At 59.2% G+C, this 19182-nt stretch overlaps 3 protein-coding genes across 15 annotated transcripts in view; 2 read left to right on the top strand and 1 right to left on the bottom strand.

The window, feature by feature from the left end:
• Nucleotides 1-3028: 3028 nt before the first annotated feature.
• ACHE (acetylcholinesterase (Cartwright blood group)) lies at nt 3029-10012 on the top strand. Of its 8 annotated transcripts, none has more exons than XM_032255127.1 (5): nt 3029-3951; nt 5753-6843; nt 7193-7677; nt 8708-8877; nt 9669-10012. In XM_032255127.1, the coding sequence occupies exons 2-5, from the start codon at nt 5776-5778 to the stop codon at nt 9788-9790; spliced, it is 1845 nt and encodes a 614-aa protein (XP_032111018.1). In that variant the 5' UTR covers nt 3029-3951; nt 5753-5775; the 3' UTR covers nt 9791-10012. The 8 variants fall into 8 exon arrangements, with proteins under 8 accessions (XP_032111018.1, XP_032111015.1, XP_032111020.1 ...); XM_032255124.1 differs by having other exon boundaries at nt 5756-6843; XM_032255129.1 differs by having other exon boundaries at nt 3201-3452.
• A 155-nt stretch (nt 10013-10167) lies between these two features.
• On the top strand, nt 10168-11244 carry UFSP1 (UFM1 specific peptidase 1 (inactive)). Its single transcript, XM_032255130.1, has one exon. It carries the CDS (start codon nt 10673-10675, stop codon nt 11120-11122), a length of 450 nt encoding a protein of 149 aa, XP_032111021.1. The 5' UTR covers nt 10168-10672; the 3' UTR covers nt 11123-11244.
• Nucleotides 11245-11300: 56 nt separating this feature from the next.
• Nucleotides 11301-19182, bottom strand: part of SRRT (serrate, RNA effector molecule) — a 13590-nt gene continuing 5708 nt past the window's right edge. Inside the window, exons 3-20 of one of the 6 annotated variants that reach the window (XM_032255117.1) lie at nt 18381-18509; nt 17990-18136; nt 17555-17743; nt 15561-15730; nt 15248-15432; nt 14965-15060; nt 14763-14880; nt 14436-14590; nt 14086-14147; nt 13911-13989; nt 13473-13661; nt 12998-13171; nt 12759-12912; nt 12471-12664; nt 12119-12275; nt 11840-11929; nt 11594-11720; nt 11301-11499 (exon numbers count right to left, since the gene is read on the bottom strand). In XM_032255117.1, the coding sequence (XP_032111008.1) occupies nt 11424-11499; nt 11594-11720; nt 11840-11929; nt 12119-12275; nt 12471-12664; nt 12759-12912; nt 12998-13171; nt 13473-13661; nt 13911-13989; nt 14086-14147; nt 14436-14590; nt 14763-14880; nt 14965-15060; nt 15248-15432; nt 15561-15730; nt 17555-17743; nt 17990-18136; nt 18381-18509 (2491 nt within the window). In that variant the 3' untranslated portion in view covers nt 11301-11423. Of the gene's footprint in view, nt 11500-11593; nt 11721-11839; nt 11942-12118; nt 12276-12470; nt 12665-12758; nt 12913-12997; nt 13172-13472; nt 13662-13910; nt 13990-14085; nt 14148-14435; nt 14594-14762; nt 14881-14964; nt 15061-15247; nt 15433-15560; nt 15731-17554; nt 17744-17989; nt 18137-18380; nt 18510-19182 lie in introns of all 6 variants that reach the window. The other 5 variants (XM_032255121.1, XM_032255120.1, XM_032255116.1 and 2 more) reach the window with 5 other exon arrangements.

Here is a 19182-nt window from a genome sequence, read left to right on the forward strand (position 1 = left end):
ACACTGCACTCCAGCCTGGGGCGACAGAGTAAGACTGTGTCTCATAAATTAATAGAAGATGCTCTTCTTCAACCCCTCCTCCTTCCTGCTGGCTGGAATGTAGATGTGATGGCTGATGCTCCAGCAGCCATTCTACACCATGCAGTGGAAATCACAAGCTGAAGATGGTGCAGTAACAAGATACTGTGTAAGGAGCACCACGTTATGTGTAAAAAACCCTGGACCCTGACATTGAGGGCACCATGCCAACCCTACATAACCCTTGTTTGTTTTTCTTTTTTCTGAAACAGCGTCTCCCTCTGTCACCCAAGCTGGAGTGCAGTGGCACATGCTTGGCCCACTACAACCTCTGCCTCCTGGGCTCAAGCAATTCTCATGCCTTGGCCTCCTCAGTAGCTGGGACTATAGGCACATGCCACCATGCCTGGCTAATTTTTGTATATTTAATAAAGACAGGGTTTCACCATGTTGGCCAGGCTGATCTTGAATTCTTGGCTTCAAATAATCCTCTTGCCTCAGCCTCCCAAAGTGCTGGGATTTCAGGCCTGAGCTACCAAGCTGGGCTTGGATCTCTTTAATGTAAGAAAGGAATATCTTTCTTTCTTTCTTTCTTTTCCAAGACGGAGTTTTGCTCTTGTTGCCCAGTCTGGAGTGCAATGTCGTGATCTTGGCTCATTGCAACCTCCACCTCCTGGGTTCAAGCAATTCTCCTGCCTCAGCCTCTCAAGTAGCTGGGATTACAGGCATGCCACACCATGCCCAGCTAATTTTGTATTTTTAGTAGAAATGGGGTTTCTCCATGTTGGTCAGGCTGGTCTCAAACTCCCAACCTCAGGTGACCCGCCCACCTCGGCCTCCCACACTGCTGGGATTATAGGCGTGAGCCACCATGCCCGGTCTCTTTCTTTCTTCACTTCCTGCCTTTTCTGTGTCTCTTTCATATAAGAGAGAAATACATTTCTTTCTTTCACCTTCCTTCCTTTCTTTTTTGAAACAGGATCTTGCTCTGTCACCCAGGCTCATGTGCAATCACGTGATCCCCAGCCCAACACCTGGCCTCAAGCAATCCTCCCACCTCAGCCTCCCAGGTAGCTGGAACTATAACCATGGCCACCAAACCCAGTTAATTATTTTTATTTTTTTGTAGAGACAGGGCCTCACTACATTGGCGATGCTGGTCTCAAACTCCTAGCCTCAAGTGATCCTCTCTCTTTGACCCCCAAAGTGCTGGGATGACAGCCACTGCACCTGGCCCAGGAGATACATTTCTATTATATTTTGTTAAAGCCATTATTTGGTTTTCGGTCTCATACAGCTGAACTGAATCTTAACCAATCAACAGAGGAAGTAAGAATCTTTTTTGTTAGCTGAGTTGGATCAAAGACTGTTATAGAACTGGGGCTCCCTGCTGGGCGCGGTGGCTGACGCCTGTAATCCCAGCACTTTGGGAGGCCAAGGCAGGAGGATCATCTGAGGTCAGGAGTTCGAGACCAGCCTAGCCAACATGGTGAAACCCCATCTCTGCTAAAAGTACAAAAATTAACCTGGCATGGTAGCAGGCTACTGTAGTCCCAGCTACTCGGAAGGCTGAGGACAGGAAAATCCTTGAGCCCAGGAGGCAGAGGTTGCAGCAAGCCGAGATCAAGCCATTGCACTCTAGCCTGGGCAACAGAGCAAGACTCCATCTAAAAAAAAAAAAAAAAAAAAAAGTGGGCTTCCTGCCAAGGTGGGAGACAGAGATGAGAGAGGAGTAGGGGAGTCTTCTGAATTGGCAGCACTAGTAGTAGAAGCAAGGCTGATTCCTGGATTAACAGAAATGGTGAGAGAAGAAATGGGAACAATCAAGGACATCCCTGCAGTGACAGCGGTGGAGGGTGGGGTCCCAGAGGACGCTGGAGGAGCTACTATGCTAGACTATGTAGGGAAAGCCCTCCCGGCTGGACAGGTTAGGTTCCAGTGTTGACAAAGTTTGCTGAGAGTTCAAGGTGAAAAGAGGGCTAGTTCCAGGAAATGATAACCCTGGTGATAAACTGTCCCTGCCCTCCCTATATCTTCATTGCACAGGCCTAGAAGCTCATGACGACAGAGGTTAGGTGACACCTGCATAGCACAGCTCATCTGGAGGGTGAGAGGGGCAAGCTTTCATCAGCAACAGGGCCAAAAATCCCTTAAGCCTTAGGACTGGGTCAGGCCTCGGCGCACTCGATCATAGTTTGTTTCCCTCACTTTATTTTTTTTGCGGAGACAGGGGTCTCGCTTTGTCGCCCAGGCTGATCTCCACCTCCTGAACTGAAGCGATCCTCCTGCCTTGGCCTCCTAGAGTGCTGGGATTACAGGCACTGCAAGAGCGGCCACACCCGGCCCCATCATTTTAATAATTCATAATTATCACGCTTAGAAACCTGCCTCAGACCCATTCCCCCCGCAGCCACATCCACGGTCCATCCTTTTGTCCCCTGCCCCCACCCACAGCCCTTACGTCTGCTCTTCAGGGAGCTCAACTAGGGTATGTAGTCTGGCCAGTGGGGAGCCTTCAACCAGTGCGGCCAGGACGCTGAAGGTCGGATGCAGGGAGCCTCGGTGTCCAGACAGGGGATTTGAGGGTGCCTGAGAGTGGGGCAGGGAGAGCCGGAGACAGTGGGCACAGATGGCAAGGGGTTCACCTCCCCAGCGCCCCCAACCCAGCCCAGTCTCCGAGGCCCGAGCGGCTGCTTTTTGCGCCACCTGGCGGCCGTCTCTAGTGAGCGGAGCGCGGGTGTCAGTGCCTGCGGGACCCGATTCCCGCGGGGCGAGCGGACGCGAAGCACGCCCAGCTTGGAGAGCCGGGAACCGCGCGGCCCAGGGCCGGCAAGACTCTGGATTCACCCCCTGCTAGGCTCCGAGACCCGATGCCGGAGGTCCGCGGCGGCGCACGCGTGCCCGGGGCACTGCGGAGCGCGTGGCAGCCGGAGCGAGCGTGCGCGCACCCGCCCACCCCACGCCGCGCCCCGCACCGCCGCGCGCGCGCACGCACGCCCCGACGCTGGCCCGCGCCGGCCGCTCTCCCACGCGGGGGCCCAGGGGCTCCCGCGAGTGCCGCCTCCAGGAAGCAGGCGCCGCGCGCTATTGCCGCCTGCACCTCGGGCGTGGGGACCCGGCACCAGCAGCCCGGTCCCCACGAGTGACCTCCTGGAGGGCGGGGCCCGGGGGGGAATCTGCGCGGGTCAGGCCCCTTGGAGCAGGCTGGGGGTGCCCGGGCCAGGCCGCTCCCACCTGCCTGCCGCGCGGCCAATGAATGCTAGGCCTGGTGATGTCATGCCCTGACCGGACCCTGATGACGAATGTCCGAGGTCACCTGTCAGAGAACCAGCGCAGACCCACCCGCGGGGGTTCCAGAAGTTTCCACTGCCGCCGCGGAGTGCGGCCTCGCCCCGCAGCCTTGCGCGTGCCACCACGCTGGCCTGCCTTCTCGGGTGTCCCCTAGTCACCCCTTCCGCCCCCGGGGGTCTCCTGTCTCCATGCCCCCCACCTCATTTCCACTAGCGATCCCATGTTTACATCTCCATTCCCACAGGTGTCCCTTCATCCCTAGGAGTGTCCCACGCCACCTTTTCTGCACCAGTGCCACCTGGACCCCTAAGGGGACCGTCCTCGACCACACTCCTACATGGCTCTCCTCCCATGCCACCGCTGTCTGTGTCGTGGCCGGGGATGCATGAACCCTTGGCCTTGAGCCAACTTCCCCAGCCTCTAGCGAGGCCGTCAGGGTGTCCAAGTGTGTCCGTCCGTCTGTGAAAGTCGGTCCCTGCGTTTGTCTGTGCCTGTCGCTGCATGAGGTCGTCCGTCTGCGCGTGTCTGTCTCCGCGGGCTTCTGTCCGTCTGTCTGTCACGTGGGTGTCTGCTCCGCCGCTGCAGGTCTTTGGGTCGCGTCTGTCACTGCGCGTCTGTCGTCGGTCGGCGTCTGGCACTGGAGTGCGTCTGGGCCCCGGGGTCTCCGGGTCTCGACTCCGAGGGAGGGAGAGGGAGGGGAGGTGGCCGCCCGGGGGAGCGGGGAGGGGCGGGGGCGGAGACAGTGGGCGGGGGCGGGCGGGGGCGCCGTGTGGCCCCGAGGGGGTGTGTGTGGGGGGCCGGAGGCGGCGGCTGTCAGAGTCGGCTCAGCCTGCGCGGGGGAACATCGGCCGTCTCCAGCTCCCGGCGCGGCCCGGCCCGGCCCGGCTCGGCCGCCTCAGGTGAGTCTCCCTCCCCGCCTGGGACTCTCCTCCCGGCCCCCGTCCGGGCACCGTGCGCTCCCCGAGGGGTCCAGGCCTCCCTAACCGGACGGCTCCCGCATCCCCGGGCCTGCCCCGCGCCGCCCCCCTCCGCCCGGCACTCGTCCGGAACTCTTCCCCGGCCGCCGCACACTCACCGACGCCCACGCAGGAGCCCGAGCTCGCGGGGACGGCCGCCGCCTCTGCACTCCGATTCCCGCGGGGACCCCCGAGCGCCCCTTCCCCGATCGCTCCCTAGTCCGGGGCCACTGGAAGACACCCCCTGATTGGGGCGGCACCCGAGCTGCGCAGGTTCCCGGCGCCCGACTGGCACCCCCATCCCCAGGGCCACAAGCCCAGCGTCCCTGCGCAGCGCCCCGCAGAGGCCCCCTGCGAGGCCCAGGACGCCCCCTCCCGCGGAGACTCCATCTCTATTTTTTGGGAAGGGGAGGCTCAGCGGAAGCCCCAGTTATAATTAGCGCCACTCGGGTTTCCTAGTTAATCTCCAGCAGCACCATCACCACCCCCAGCTCAGGGCGGCGGCGGCTGGGCGAGGGGTGACCGGCGGGAGAGGGGGGAGTTCCCACCCGGGGAATTTTGATCCTTTGGCTGGAGATGCCGGAACCGTAGCAGCTGCTGCCCCCAAAATAGCGCCCCCGCCCCTGCAGCCGGGGATCTCCGGAGCCCCGGGAACACAGGCGTCCCGGCTCGCCCTTCAGGCGGCTCTGCAAGGCCCTGGAGCCCCCAGGCCCCCACCCCAAGTTCCCGGCTCCCGTCTCGGGGCGGGGAGCGCCGACCTTTTCTCGGTCTATACTGCCCTCCGCCGGCGGCGGCGTGTATGGCAGCTCCAGATGGTTGGGGGTGCTCTCGAGTACTGGGGGGCGCGGCTGGAAAGCCTGTTTGTTGGGGCTGGCCTGGGGGCGTGCGCAGCTGATGGGAACCCGCAGGCATCAGCGCTCGGTGCCAGACACTGGATGAGACAGGGCAAAGTGGGATGGGGAGTGGACTAGGCAGGATTTGGGGGACCCGGGAACCTGAGGCTTCCACACCCTGAATGCCCAGCCTACCAGCCCCCAAAGGCCCGGGCCTGGCCAACCCAGGAGAGGGGCTGCGCCTTCAGGCCGCCGCACGCTCCCCCAGCGGCGCCGCCCGTCCGTGAGGCCGCGCCCCTGTCGGGTGGCCTGTACGTGGACTGTGGCCTCTGGTGCCCACACTGCAGGAGCTGGGCCGGGCCCAGTTCCCAGAGGTGGGAAGGAGGTGAGGGCGGTCGGCCCCCAGCGGGGTGCTCCTCTCTGTTCCCTGCATTTGTCTGGATGGGAGTGTCTGCCTGATCTCTGTCCCCTCCTGCCCGCTGGCCTGTGTCCTTGTCTCTGCCCATCCTCTTTCCTCCCTCCCTCTCTACCCTCATCTTTGCCAGCCTGCCCCACCTCCTCTGCAGCTGAGTGATAACCCTTGGGCGGACTGTGCCCTTATCTCCTCCCTCCGGGCTTCTCAGCACTTCACCCTTTTCCCTTTCTTTTTCCCAGCAGACGCCGCCTGCCCTGCAGCCATGAGGCCCCCGCGGTGTCCCCTGCACATGCCTTCCCTGGCTTCCCCACTCCTTCTCCTCCTCCTCTGGCTCCTGGGAGGAGGGATGGGGGCTGAGGGCCGGGAGGACGCAGAGCTGCTGGTGACGGTACGTGGGGGCCGGCTGCGGGGCATTCGCCTGAAGGCCCCTGGGGGCCCCGTCTCTGCTTTCCTGGGCATCCCCTTTGCGGAGCCACCTGTGGGACCCCGTCGCTTTCTGCCACCGGAGCCCAAGCAGCCCTGGCCAGGGGTGCTGGACGCTACAACCTTCCAGAGTGTCTGCTACCAATATGTGGATACCCTGTACCCGGGCTTTGAGGGCACCGAGATGTGGAACCCCAACCGTGAGCTGAGCGAAGACTGTCTCTACCTCAACGTGTGGACGCCACACCCCCGGCCTGCATCCCCTGCCCCTGTCCTCGTCTGGATCTATGGGGGTGGCTTCTACAGTGGGGCCTCCTCCCTGGACGTATACGATGGCCGCTTCTTGGTGCAGGCCGAGAGGACTGTGCTGGTATCCATGAACTACCGGGTGGGAGCCTTTGGCTTCCTGGCCCTGCCGGGGAGCCGAGAGGCCCCAGGCAACGTGGGTCTCCTGGATCAGAGGCTGGCCCTGCAGTGGGTGCAGGAGAACGTGGCAGCCTTCGGGGGGGACCCGACATCAGTGACACTGTTTGGGGAGAGCGCGGGTGCCGCCTCAGTGGGCATGCACCTGCTGTCCCCGCCCAGTCGGGGCCTGTTCCACAGGGCCGTGCTGCAGAGTGGTACCCCCAATGGGCCCTGGGCCACGGTGGGTGTGGGAGAGGCCCGCCGCAGGGCCACGCTGCTGGCCCACTATGTGGGCTGTCCACCCGGCGGCACAGGTGGGAATGACACAGAGCTAGTAGCCTGCCTTCGGGCACGACCAGCGCAGGACCTGGTGAAACACGAATGGCATGTGCTGCCTCAAGAAAGTGTCTTTCGATTCTCCTTCGTGCCTGTGGTGGACGGAGACTTCCTCAGTGACACCCCAGAGGCCCTCATCAACGCCGGCGACTTTCATGGCCTGCAGGTAACTAGTGGCTGGCAGAGATGAAGCTGGCTCCTCTGGGCCCCAAAAGCCCCTCCTGTCCCCGCAGGGACCCAGGCATCAGGGCTTCTCCAGGCCCATTCCCAGAAGTCCTCCCAGAAGTTCTCCCTGAGGGCTCAGATCCCAGGGTGGTCAGCGGGGCAGACAGGAAAGGCACCATGGGTCTATTTTCTCTTTCTCTGCGCCCCTCCCCTGATCTCAGCCTCTCTCCATCCATGGTTGCGGGTCTGTAACTGTTCATCTCTCTGGCTCTTTGTCTGTCCATCTGTTTCTGTCTACCTGTCTGTCTATGCCCATCCCTCCATCCCATCCTCCTCTCCCTCACCCCCAGGTGCTGGTGGGTGTGGTGAAGGATGAGGGCTCGTATTTTCTGGTTTACGGGGCCCCAGGCTTCAGCAAAGACAACGAGTCTCTCATCAGCCGGGCCCAGTTCCTGGAAGGGGTGCGGGTCGGGGTCCCCCAGGTAAGTGACCTGGCGGCCGAGGCTGTGGTCCTGCATTACACAGACTGGCTGCATCCCGAGGACCCGGCGCGCCTGAGGGAGGCCCTGAGTGATGTAGTGGGCGACCACAATGTCGTGTGCCCCGTGGCCCAGCTGGCTGGGCGACTGGCCACCCAGGGTGCCCAGGTCTACGCCTACGTCTTTGAACACCGTGCCTCTACACTCTCCTGGCCCTTGTGGATGGGGGTGCCCCACGGCTACGAGATCGAGTTCATCTTTGGGATCCCCCTGGACCCCTCTCGAAACTACACCGCAGAGGAGAAAATCTTTGCCAAGCGACTGATGCAATACTGGGCCAACTTCGCCCGCACAGGGTCAGCAGTGGAGATGGGGAGGAGGCTGGGGAGGACAGGAATAGGGGCGGGACACAGAGAGAGGCAGACACACACAGATGCAAGGACAGTGGGACAGGGCAGGACAGGAGAGCCGGAGGCAGACATGCTCACAAGGGAGACAAAAGGGGAAAGAGAGAGACAGGAGACAGAGGCAAAGGAAAGTGAGAAGATGTAGACACAGAGAGGCTGGGCATGGTGGCTCACTCCTGTAATCCCAGCCCTTTGGGAGGCCAAGGTGGGAGGATCTCTTTCGGCCAGGAGTTTAAGACCAGCCTGGACAACATAACAAGACCTCGTCTCTAAAAAAAAAAAAAAAAATATATATATATATATATACACACACACACACACACACACACACACACACACAACTTAGCCAGGAATGGTGGCTGGTGCCTGTAGTCCCAGCTACTCGGGAAGCTGAGGCAGGAGGATTGCTTGAGCCTGGGAGGTTGAGGCTGCAGTGAGCTATGATGGCGCCACTGCACTCCAGCCTGAGCAACAGGGTAAAACCCTGTCTCTGAAAAAAAAAAAAAAAAAATCAGGAGACCAAGACAAAGGAGTTCGAGCTGGATTAAGTCAAACCAGTAATGATTCACCACCAGTGACATATTCTCACACACACACACAAATTTACCTTGATCAAGAAGAGGACAATGAAATCGAGCATCAGGTGGTGTTAAAATGTGATGTTTATAGACCTACGACCTGTCCTGGTCCTGGTTACTTGGGAAGGGCTCAAGACATCCTAGCCATTTTTTTACTGGGAGAAACAAAGATGAAACAGAAAAGCTGAGGGAAATGGAGAGGAGACAGGGAGCACAGGAGGAAGGGAAGACCCCGATGACCCCGGGGACATTGGAGAAGGGAAAGGAGTGACTTGGTGGTGGGAGGGAGGGGACGGGCTCTCTGGCGCTCTCTGCAGAGCTGAAGAGTCCAGAGTCCTGTGGGGATGGGGGCTGCCGCTTCTCACTGCCCATTTGGGCTGAGCCTTCCCTTTTTTCCGCAGGGACCCCAATGAGCCCCGAGACCCCAAGGCCCCTCAGTGGCCCCTGTACACGGCAGGGGCGCAGCAGTATGTGAGCCTGGACCTGCGGCCACTGGAGGTGCGGCAGGGGCTGCGCGCCCAGGCCTGTGCCTTCTGGAACCGCTTCCTCCCCAAATTGCTCAGCGCCACCGGTACGCAGGGGCCAGCGGGCAGCGGCTGGGAGGAGGGGAGTGGGAACCGGCCAGGTGTAACCCCTCTATTCTCCCCCCTAGCCTCGGAGGCTCCCAGCACCTGCTCAGGCTTCACCCATGGGGAAGCTGCTCCGAGGCCAGGCCTCCCCCTGCCCCTCCTCCTCCTCTTCCTCTTCCAGCTTCTGCGGCTGTGACCACGGCCTCTTCCCCTCTGGCCACAGGGGTCCCTCCTCTAATGAGTGGCCGGACCGAAGGGAAAGACCCCACTCAGGGATCTCAAACGCAGCGCCCCCTCCCTCCTCAAGCCAAGACAAGGCAGGAGGAGGGGGCCGTGCCCCCCACCCGTCTCAGGGTCCCCCACGCCTTTGTTGTTTGAATGGAAATGAAAAAGTCAATATTCTTTTATAAAATTATCTTTTGGAGCTTGAGCCTGACACTGGGGGACAGAGGGAGCCCCAGGCTGAATAGTGTCTCCCCTATTGGGGTTATAACGGTCAACCATTTCTGTCTCTTCTTTTTCCCCCAACCTCCCCCTCTTGGCTCCCTGTCCCCCTGCCTCCGGTCATCCTTTTCTCCTCTCTCCTTCCTGCTGTCCTTCTCTGGCCCCGCCTCTGCTCTCATCCTCCCTCCCGTCTTTCGCATTCTCCTGATCCTCTTGTCACCGTCCCACGTGGTCGCCTGCATTTCTCCGTGCGTCCTCCCTGCACTCATGCTCCCCCTCCCACGTCCAATCCCCGACCTTCTTCGTGCCGCCCTCCCCCGCACCGCCTCGCCTGGCGCCCTGGCCGCAGACACGCTCGACGAAGCGGAGCGCCAGTGGAAGGCCGAGTTCCACCGCTGGAGCTCCTACATGGTGCACTGGAAGAACCAGTTCGACCACTACAGCAAGCAGGATCGCTGCTCAGACCTGTGACCCCGGCGGGACCCTCACGTCCCCTGCTCCGGCCGGCCCCCTAGCTGTATATACTATTTATTTCAGGGCTGGGCTACAACACAGACGAGCCCCAGACCCTGCCCCTCCCCACCCCACCCCCGACGTCCCCCCGGGGCTCTCCGTCCTCTGCATGTCTCGGGCTGAGCTCCCACCCCCGCGGTGCCTTCGCCCCTCCGGGCTGCCAATAAACTGTTACAGCCACGGGAGTGTGCGCGACTAGGGAGCCGGGAGTAGGGGGCAGAACGCCGGAATCACGGGGTCCGAGTTTGTGCAGGCGCGGGGCTGGAGAGCGACGGACAGGAGAGCTCTGAGGCGGGCGCAAAGCGCCTGCGCACTCCGGCCAAGGCTAGTCCCTGGCCCCGCCCCGTGGGGCGGAGCTTGCGCCTGCGAAGTGAGTCTCGCGGGCCGGCAGGCAGGCACCGCGGAGGGGAGGGCGAGGCGCCGCGGAGCATTGTGGGAGTCGTTGCTGGTGGCCGCTGCTTGCCACCTGCGCTGGTCACAGAGGCCCGCGGAGCGTGTCCTCAGCCTGCGCGCCGGTCCTGCGGCACCTGGCCCAAGACCCGGAGCCGAGGGGAAGTGCTGGAGTCTGGGGTCGTTCCGCGCCGCCAGGTGGACGCTGTACCCGGCTTGGGACTGCCCCTCCGGCCCATCGCCCTGGAGCTGTTGAGGGACGTCCACGTGGGCCTGGCCCCGCCGAGCCGCGGCCCTGCCCGCCTGGCGCTGCTCTCGGGCCACTACCTCTACTATCACTACGGCTGCGACGGCCTGGATGACCGCGGCTGGGGCTGTGGCTACCGCACTCTGCAGACGCTGTGCTCGTGGCCGGAGGGCCAGCCCGCGGGCGTACCTGGACTGGCCGCCATGCAGGCGGCTCTGGAGGACATGGGCGACAAGCCCCCCGGCTTCCGGGGTTCCCAGGACTGGATCGGCTGCGTGGAGGCCAGCCTGTGCCTCGCTCACTTCGGCGAGACCCAGGGGCGCCTCTGCCACGTGCCCCGGGGAGCGGGGCTGCACGGAGAGCTGGAGAGGCTTTACTCCCACTTTGCAGGGGGCGGGGGCCCAGTCATGGTTGGGGGGGACGCGGATGCCAGGTCCAAGGCCTTGCTGGGAGTCTGCATCGGGTCAGGCACGGAAGCCTATGTCCTAGTACTGGACCCTCACTACTGGGGCGCTCCAAAAAGCCCCAGTGAACTACAGGCTGCTGGGTGGGTGGGCTGGCGAGAGATAAATGAGGCCTTTGACCCCAACTCTTTCTACAACCTGTGCTTGACCAGCCATAGCTCAGAACAGCAGCAGCACCCCCTGGACTGAGGGCGAAGTTCCAGAACTGAGACTCTCCAGTCCCAGACATGCATCTGTGTACCTGGGGCTGGTGTCCCCGCAGATCCTGGGCCTTTTGACATCAGTAATAAAAGTGGCAGGGCTGAGCAACACCTCGGGAATTCCTTTGGAAGGATGGAGGAAATATGTAACATATATGAGTCAGAAGCCCTGTGGAAGTGCTTTTATTGGCAGTAAGGCTGATCGTACAAAAAATTCTCAGAGTTGGATGGGACCAGGTAGTCACAAGTAAAGGATGATACAGGAGTGAGGAAGTGAGGAATGGTGAGGTTCAAAAGAAATCAACATCGTCTGGGGCATCCAGGTCCCGATATTCCACAATGGCCCTTGGGTCTCCACGAACCATCCTGTGAGATGAGAGGTAAAGTATGAGAGCTGAGGATTCCAAAAGGGAGTTTTTGCAGGGGGCAACAAAGCTTGGGCGTGTGTGGTGCTTCTCACCTGTTGCGAGGTTTCCCAGGATAACCTCCCTGGCCTCGGAAGGCATCATAGTTCCCTCGGCCAGCACCATATGGGGCGTGGGGGTATGGAGGGCCTCCTGTGGGGACTGCAGGGCGGACAGCACCAGCTATGACAGAGATCAGCATTGAGTTGCAAAACTATGTCCTCAACTCCATCCTCTGTTTCTTTCTCCCTTTCACCCAATGTCACACTCACCAAGCCCCTTCATCTCCCTCCCGTACTTACCTCCATAGCCCAAGATCGGGGGCCGGGGCTGACCGTAGGGCATCAGGCCCTGGGGAGTCTGGTGTGGGTAGGGGAGTCCCGGGGTCAAACCTGGGGGGAGTACAACACGGACAGGGACATGAATTACTGCGGGGGGGTGGGGGGCAGGAACAACTGACTTTTAGGGCTATGGCCTGAGGATGGGGCAGAAACGTCTCGGGCCAACAGGTAAAAGAGAAACAGGAGTCCCTGGACAGTCAAGGGAGAGGAGACATGTGACCCTCATGGATCGTATCTTACTCTGGGCAGGGCCAGGTGGCTGGGCTGGCTTGATCTCAGGCAGAGCTGGGCGCTTGGCATCAGTGAGGAAATTGTTAAAAAACGCCACCTCCTTTTTCACTTCCTCAATTTTTTCAGCATGCTTGTTGAAGATATGCTTGCGCACAAACTCAGGACCCTGGGTGGAGAGAGGAGCGGGGTCACAACAGCCACTTAACGCTTGCCTCACTCCCAGTCCTGACCTGAAAGGATTCCCAGCTCCTGCCTGCCAGTCCAGTGAGCAGTTCTCCCACCTCGGCCCAGGCCTTTAGGGGCTTCCTGTCTCAGCCCCACCTCCCACCACCCTGGCACGACCATTCTCCAACATCCAGACCTTGAATTTCTTGCCGCTGAGAGGACACAGCCACTTATCCTTGCCCAGTTCCTGCGTGTTGGAGGTAACGAATTTCTCCACTTCCTGCTCCGGGTCTTTGCGGCCCATCTTCTGGGCCTCTTCCTCTGAAAGCGACTCCCGCACACTGAGCAACGGCGTGAGCTTCTCCTCAAACGTCTTCTGCCATTCCAGCACTATGGTTTGGGAACAGAGGAAGGAAGGGTGGTGGGAAGGGCTGGAAGACCAAGGCAAGAGGCAGCCAGGGAGAAAGGGGAACCTGGAGCTCACCTTCCCCATGACTGATGCGGTTGGGTGGCATAGGCCCCCGAACGTGGATGATGCCACAACGATTGGGCATCTCATCCTCGTTGGGGTACTCACAGGTGTTGTAATAATCCAAGGAATGCACGATGCGCAGGTAGAGGAGAAGCTTGTCCAATACCTGAGGAAGTTGAGTATGGATGCTCAGCTCCTGCTCCTGCCCTTACCACCCGACCCTCGCGTCCCTGCGCTGCCACTGCTGGCACCTTGATCAGCTTCTCATCTCGCTCCACATTGATCTCTGCTGGGTTCCCTTCCTTAGGAGGCTCCTCAGGTGGGGCACCCCCACTGCTCCCCAGCAGCTCCTCCTCCTCAGCACTCACTTCCTCAATCAGGTAGTCTGTGATATTCTTCAAGATCGGGTTTTGTGAGGGCAGGCTCTGGTGGAAGGAAGAGGGGCAAGTAAGGCAGAGAAAGACCTTCAGGGCAGGTAACCTGAGACCTTCCGCATGTGAAGAGTGGTGAGGGGTCAGAAGCTCACCAGACTGAACTGGCGCCTTTTGCCCCCTTGGGATTTGTCTTCATTTTTGCTTTTGTTCCACCCCAGCCCACAAATGACCACTAGCATGCCCCAGTTCTGCTGGAAGCTAGAGGACGTGCTACAGACAGGTGAGGTCAGAGGTGCCCACCGCAGATGAGGTGCTATCAGCTGCTCCTGATAGTCCTGTGGGAGTCACTGACCGTTGGCAGGGGAGGCGTCCCTGGCTCTGAGGCCCACAGCTGGGTCCTGTCGTCCAGCGTGTGGATCAGCTTGGCCGCCAGCTTGATGTCATTGCGCACAATCTGCTTGTGCTGGGTGATGCCGTTGATGTTGCGGACACGTCGGGTCAGGTCCCTGTTCACACCAGGACTCAGCTCGCACTCCCGGAGCTGAAGGGAAGACATCAGAAGTTTACTCCACTAATCGCACTTGCCAAGGAGAAGTAGCAGCTCTAAGATGCTCCCCTCTTGATTGATCAAACTGTGAGCTCCCTCAGGAAGGGGACCTGACAGGTCCTGTCTTTGTCTGCCTACATTGTCTGCCTGCGTTGCCTCTGGGCAAGACTCTAGGGCAGTCACCAGGACAGATAGGTTAGCTTCCCACTCTCTTCCCCAGACAGTCCCACCCGAAGCACTCACTCGGATGTTTTGCAGGTTCCAACAGATCTCTTTAATGTTAACACTGCGGTCAAAGGTCACCCAGCCACGACGGAAAAACCTACAGAAGAAAATGTTAGGGCAGTCAAGAGAGGGAGGTGGTGTTGGCCATTAACGTTCCCCTGCACTTTTCCCTCCAACACACCCGGTTACTCACCTCCTCTCTGGCTGGGGCTCCGAGAGCGCCACCCGCATAAAGCCTGGGTACCTTTTACAAAGCTGCAAGAAGCAGAAAACCAGCCCTACTTAGTGACTCAAGGATTCACTGGCTTCTTCCTCCAATCCTGCACTGTCCTCAGAACCCTAAAGACTAACTGCCTGGTCACTCTTCCCATCCTTGGGCAGGGTAAAACCACTGAAGGCCTTCAGAACACCAGCACCTGAAAGCCAATGGCGCAATCAAGACCAGCCCTCGGAGGGCATGGGGTCCTGGGGAAGGGGACCTCCCTATTAGGTGAAACGGGGGCCTCACTGCCTTCCCTCTGCCCTCCACTTCTCCCCACTCACGGAGATAATCTCGGCCCGGGAGATATTGGGCGCGATGTTACGCATGAAGAGGGAGCAGGTCTTGTGCAGCGGCCGAGGCTTGCACTCCAGCCCCGCAGCGTCCTTGGGCTTCTCCCATTCTTCCTCCTTGGGCTTCTCTTTCTCCTTGAGCGCTGCTTCTAGGCAGGAAGTTGGTGTGGTAGGAGTTGGTGTGTTTTTATTACTGATTTTGGTGGGGAGGACAGAGAAACCTTCCCCTAAAAGCGACCCTTCCCCCATCAATGTTGCCAACCTCTCACCTCCCCACCAGCATTAGAATACACTTTAAAAACAGAAAAGAAACCCTACCAGCCTCCTCCTTCTCCTCCTCAGCCTGGCCGCTCTCAGACTCCGACTCAGACTCTGACACACTGCCCTCGTCAAAGCTGTCGTCCCCGCTGTGCTTCCGGTTCCGCTTCTTGCTACTCTGTGCAAGCCACGGCAGAGGGGACAAGTTAACGCACCAGGAACCCAGCCCCGATGCTCTGACCCCGGGTTACAGACACCTCACCTTTTTGGCTTCCTTCTCAGAATCTTCTTTCTTCTCTTCCTTGTCTCCATCACCCTCAGACTTTGTTTTGTCATCATTACAACTGTCATTCTCGGCCTACGGGAAGAGACAGCCACTGGGGATGTCAAATCTCCCGTTCCCCTTTCATCAGAGGGCTCCCCGCCCCACAGCTGAGCCCACAGGTTCATTCTGCCCACCCCTCCCAGAACACAGCCCCCCAGTTCTAGCTCTTTTGGGGCCCGCAGGCTGCCAGGGGCAGTGCCAGGAGGCCCTAGACTCAGACCTGCTTGCCGTCTTCCTTCTTCTCATCCTTGTCGTTGGCTTTGCGCTCCCCGTCCCCCAGGCCTGCTCCAGCCCGCCCTTCCTCTTTCTTGCCGGGATCCCCGGGCTTTCCTGCCTGCTCCTCCTCCTCCTCCTGCTCCAGGATGCGGAGATCATTCTCTGTGCCTCCTTCCATCTTAATCACAGCTACCAACGAAGGGAACAGAAGTCACAACCCCAGGGCCCTAGCTCCCATCAACCCACTTCTACCTGGTCCCCAGACACGCCCACCCCCATGGGGTCCAGATGCCTGCCACCCCTCCAACTCCACACACCTGCATCTAGCATCTTGACAATGGCATCAGCTTTGTCTATGTCCAAGAGAAGGTTATCAAACCAGCCAGTCTCCATGAGGGACAGGAAGACCCTCAGTCGGTTTTGCAGGGCCCCCCGGGCCTCCTGCCGACGTTTCCCCACCTCATCTGGGTGGTACTTGGACCGAAACCTGGGAACAAAGTGGGCGAGGGAAAGACAAAACAGTTACTGGAGGCCAAGGCCAGCATGTGGGGAGGGGCCCAGGAAAGACGGCATAGCCCCCATCCTCACACCCACAAAGGGTCATCAAAGCAGAGAGATTAGGGGATAGGGGTGTGCTAAAACCACCCAACACCCCAAAAGGAACCAGAAGTTGTGCTCTGAGAAGATTTTGGGGGAAAACCAGCAACTAAGAGCTCTGAGTTTGGGAAGACCAATGACTACAGGGGGACGCCAGGGTTGGAGAGACAGATTTACCACTCTAAGTCTCTGGGAAACACTAACGTAGTAAAAAGGTGTCATTTCCCAAAGCTTCAGAGAGGAAGGCTCAGGAAATAGTAGGCCCTGAAGAACCTCTCTCCCCTCACCAACCCCAAACTGCAGTCATTAAAAACCTGCTCCCGCCAACTCCCTCCACCCCAAGGTGGAAGACAGAGGGCCAGACAGCAAAACCCAGAGGCAGGGCACCTTTCTCCACCCATGGGAAAATAAGCAAGATGGTGAAGGGACAGGCAAGACCAAAGGGAGAGACTGGAGTGCCCTTCAGAGCCTCAGGTCCTGCCCACAGGGGGAGAGAGAGGAGAGGGAAGGCTAGGGAGGAGCAAGAAAAATAAAACATTCCAAATAAATAGGACCTCAGGGGGAAAGCAAAGGAAATGAGGAGAATGAGAAAAAGGAGAAAGGGAGGAAAGGGGAGGGTGTGAGAAAGTCCCAGAAACCAAAGGAAAAACTAAAGATCAGAGAGAAAAACTGAGAAAACCAACAGGGAGGAAGGCGGTGTTAGGGAGCAAGAACAGGGACAGAGAAAGAATGAAGATGCGCGAGAGATTAGGACAAAGACACACAGAGCAATCTGAGAGAAGGGACAGCGAAGACAGAACAGAACCACAAGTGGGGTGGAAGAGGAAAGGAAAGCCGCAGGCATCACCTCCAGGATCTTTACCTTGGCCGCTTGGTCAAACAGAGATCAAGATTTAACTAGCGGCGCCCAGGGCCCATTCTGGCTGGCGGGCCACCGGCTGGCTCCTGGCTGGGCGCCCGGCCGAGATGCCCTGCCCCGCGGGACTCCGCAGTGGGGGCCCTGACTGACTAACTGCCTGAGCAATCACATTCAGCTAAACCGCTGCATTGTGCACAGCAGTGCCCTGCCTGTCTGCCTGGCCGGGGCCGCGCGGCTCAGCCCAGGGGCTCATGTATGGGCTGGGTATGGTGGGGGTGGAGGTGGGTTTGCTCCGAGCTCCGTCGATGAGCGGGTGTAGTTCCCAGTTCTGGCTCTTTTCAAGGAGGAGGAGCAGAAAGAGGATGAGGAGGAGGAGGAGCAGGAAGGGGGGAAAAGATGGTTGATTAAAATTAAAACATCCACAAAAGGAAAAAAAAATAAAATTCTTTTTCTGTCAAACGACCCTGAGAGCTTTGCTTTTCTTCTCTGGATTCACTCGTCGCTTTGGGAAGATGCCACAGCCACATGGGGTCCTGGTGATCAGGGATGACAGTGACCCAACACCGGCAAGTGGGAAGCAGTCTGTCTGCTGCCCCAAGGGGCCAGGTGGCTCTGGCCTGCTGCCTGGAGGTGTCCCACTCTGAGGACGGCAGGACATAAGATGGGGTGGGGCGGGGGCCGTGGCAGTCGCTGAAGTGAGGGGAGACCCCATCAGCCAATGCTGTCATACTTCCCGACCCCCGCCCCCAGACAGTTCCGGACTGGGGAAACTGGGAAGAGGATGGGGCCGCAGCTCCACTGGCGGGGCAAGGGGCACATGCCAGGGAAAAGGTCCAGGGAAGCAGGGGCACTCACCACTCCTCATCTTTGTGAGCCAGGAAGAAATCCTGCATCTGCTGCCTCCGGAAATCCAGCTTGTAGTCATTATAGCGCTTGACGGCCTCCGTTTCATCCACTGAGTCATCCAGGGAGAGGAGAAACTCCTTGAAGGTCTTCATCACTGGCGGCGGCACACCCAGGTCTATCTCTGCGATGCTGCCCAGCCTGGAGAGGAGCCCAGTCAGGAAGGCTTGGTTGTGGGGGAAGGGATGGAGGCTAGGGGGGCCAAGGTAGCCAGGTGTCCCCTTCCTTTGCCCACCATGGACATCACCCCAAACCCCAAAGGCTACCACCCCCACCCAAGTGGCATGCCTCTGTGTGCCTCACCCGCTCCCTGGCTTCATCAACCTCAACCATCCCCCAGTCCTATCAACCCCATTCTCCCGAAAAGCCCGGAAGCCCAGTCCTTACCTGGCCTGGATCGGCAGGACATGGTGCTGCATGATGTGGACGTCGGGGTGGCCCCAGGGCTGAGGGGGGCCATAAGTTGGGCCCCCACCCCCCCCAGCATAGGGCATCTCATAGCCACTGTGGTATGGGTCAGAGCTGTGCTCATCCCTGAGGGTAGGGGACACAAAAGTAAGGCAGAGAAGGAAGCCATCTTCCCAGGTCATGAAGGAGGACAAACTGGGGCATACACAGCATGGTCTCCCAGACAAGGGTTTCAGGGGACAAAGAAACGACGGGTGACGGGGAGTTGAGAAAAGGCAATGACAAAGATTTAGGCCCAGGTGAGGGGCAAAAGGGAAGGCCCAGGGGGAAGTGAGGCGAAGGGGAGGAGAGGGAAAGCACTCCATCTCACCAGTCTCGCCTCATGCGCTTCTGTGGCGGGCTGAGTTCATGGCGGGGTGGCGAGAAGCGCTCACGCCGATTCCGGTCATAGTCCCGATATTCACCCCGACTGCGGCGCTCACGGCCACGGTCCCACTCTCTGGCGGTAAGAACAAGAAACAATGATTAAAGGCTGGGCTGAGCAACAGTTAGACCCCATCTCAATAAACATTTTTTTATTTGGTGGCTGGGCACAGTGGCTCACGCCTATAATCCCAGCACTTTCGGAGGCCAAGGCAAGCAGATCACCTGAGGTCAGGAGTTTGAGACCAACCTGGCCAACATGGTGAAACCCCGTCTCTACTAAAAAGACAAAAATCAGCCAGCTATGGTGGCATGTGCCTGTAATCCCAGCTACTCAACAGGCTGAGACAGGATTATCACTTGAACCCGGGAGGTGGAGGTTACGGTGAGCCAAGATCATGCCACTGCATTCCAGCCTGGGCAACAGAGCAAGACTGTCTCAAAATAAAAATATAATTCTTGGGCCCGGCGCAGTGGCTCAAGCCTGTAATCCCAGCACTGTGGGAGGCCGAGGCGGGTGGATCACGAGGTCAAGAGATCGAGACCATCCTGGTCAACATGGTAAAACCCCGTCTCTACTAAAAATACAAAAAATTAGCTGGGCATGGTGGCGCGTGCCTGTAGTCCCGGCTACTCAGGAGGCTGAGGCAGGAGAATTGCCTGAACCCAGGAGGCGGAGGTTGCAGTGAGCCGAGATCACGTCATTGCACTCCAGCCTGGGTAACAAGAGCGAAACTCCATCTCAAAAA

Source organism: Sapajus apella, unplaced genomic scaffold, assembly GCF_009761245.1.
Source record: "Sapajus apella isolate SASKATOON/1434 unplaced genomic scaffold, GSC_monkey_1.0 scaffold88, whole genome shotgun sequence".
Classification (NCBI taxonomy): Eukaryota; Metazoa; Chordata; class Mammalia; order Primates; family Cebidae; genus Sapajus; species Sapajus apella.

What these genes read in the sequence shown, in the direction of transcription:
- UFSP1 (XM_032255130.1), top strand. Translation starts at nt 10,673, where the DNA reads ATGCAGGCGGCTCTGGAGGACATGGGCGACAAGCCCCCCGGCTTCCGG.
- ACHE (XM_032255129.1), top strand. Translation starts at nt 3,275, where the DNA reads ATGCTAGGCCTGGTGATGTCATGCCCTGACCGGACCCTGATGACGAAT. An exon ending in ACGCTGGCCTGCCTTCTCGG is followed by an intron (nt 3,453 to 5,752) that starts GTGTCCCCTAGT and finishes TCTTTTTCCCAG; the next exon opens with CAGACGCCGCCTGCCCTGCA. An exon ending in GCCAACTTCGCCCGCACAGG is followed by an intron (nt 7,678 to 8,707) that starts GTCAGCAGTGGA and finishes TTTTTTCCGCAG; the next exon opens with GGACCCCAATGAGCCCCGAG.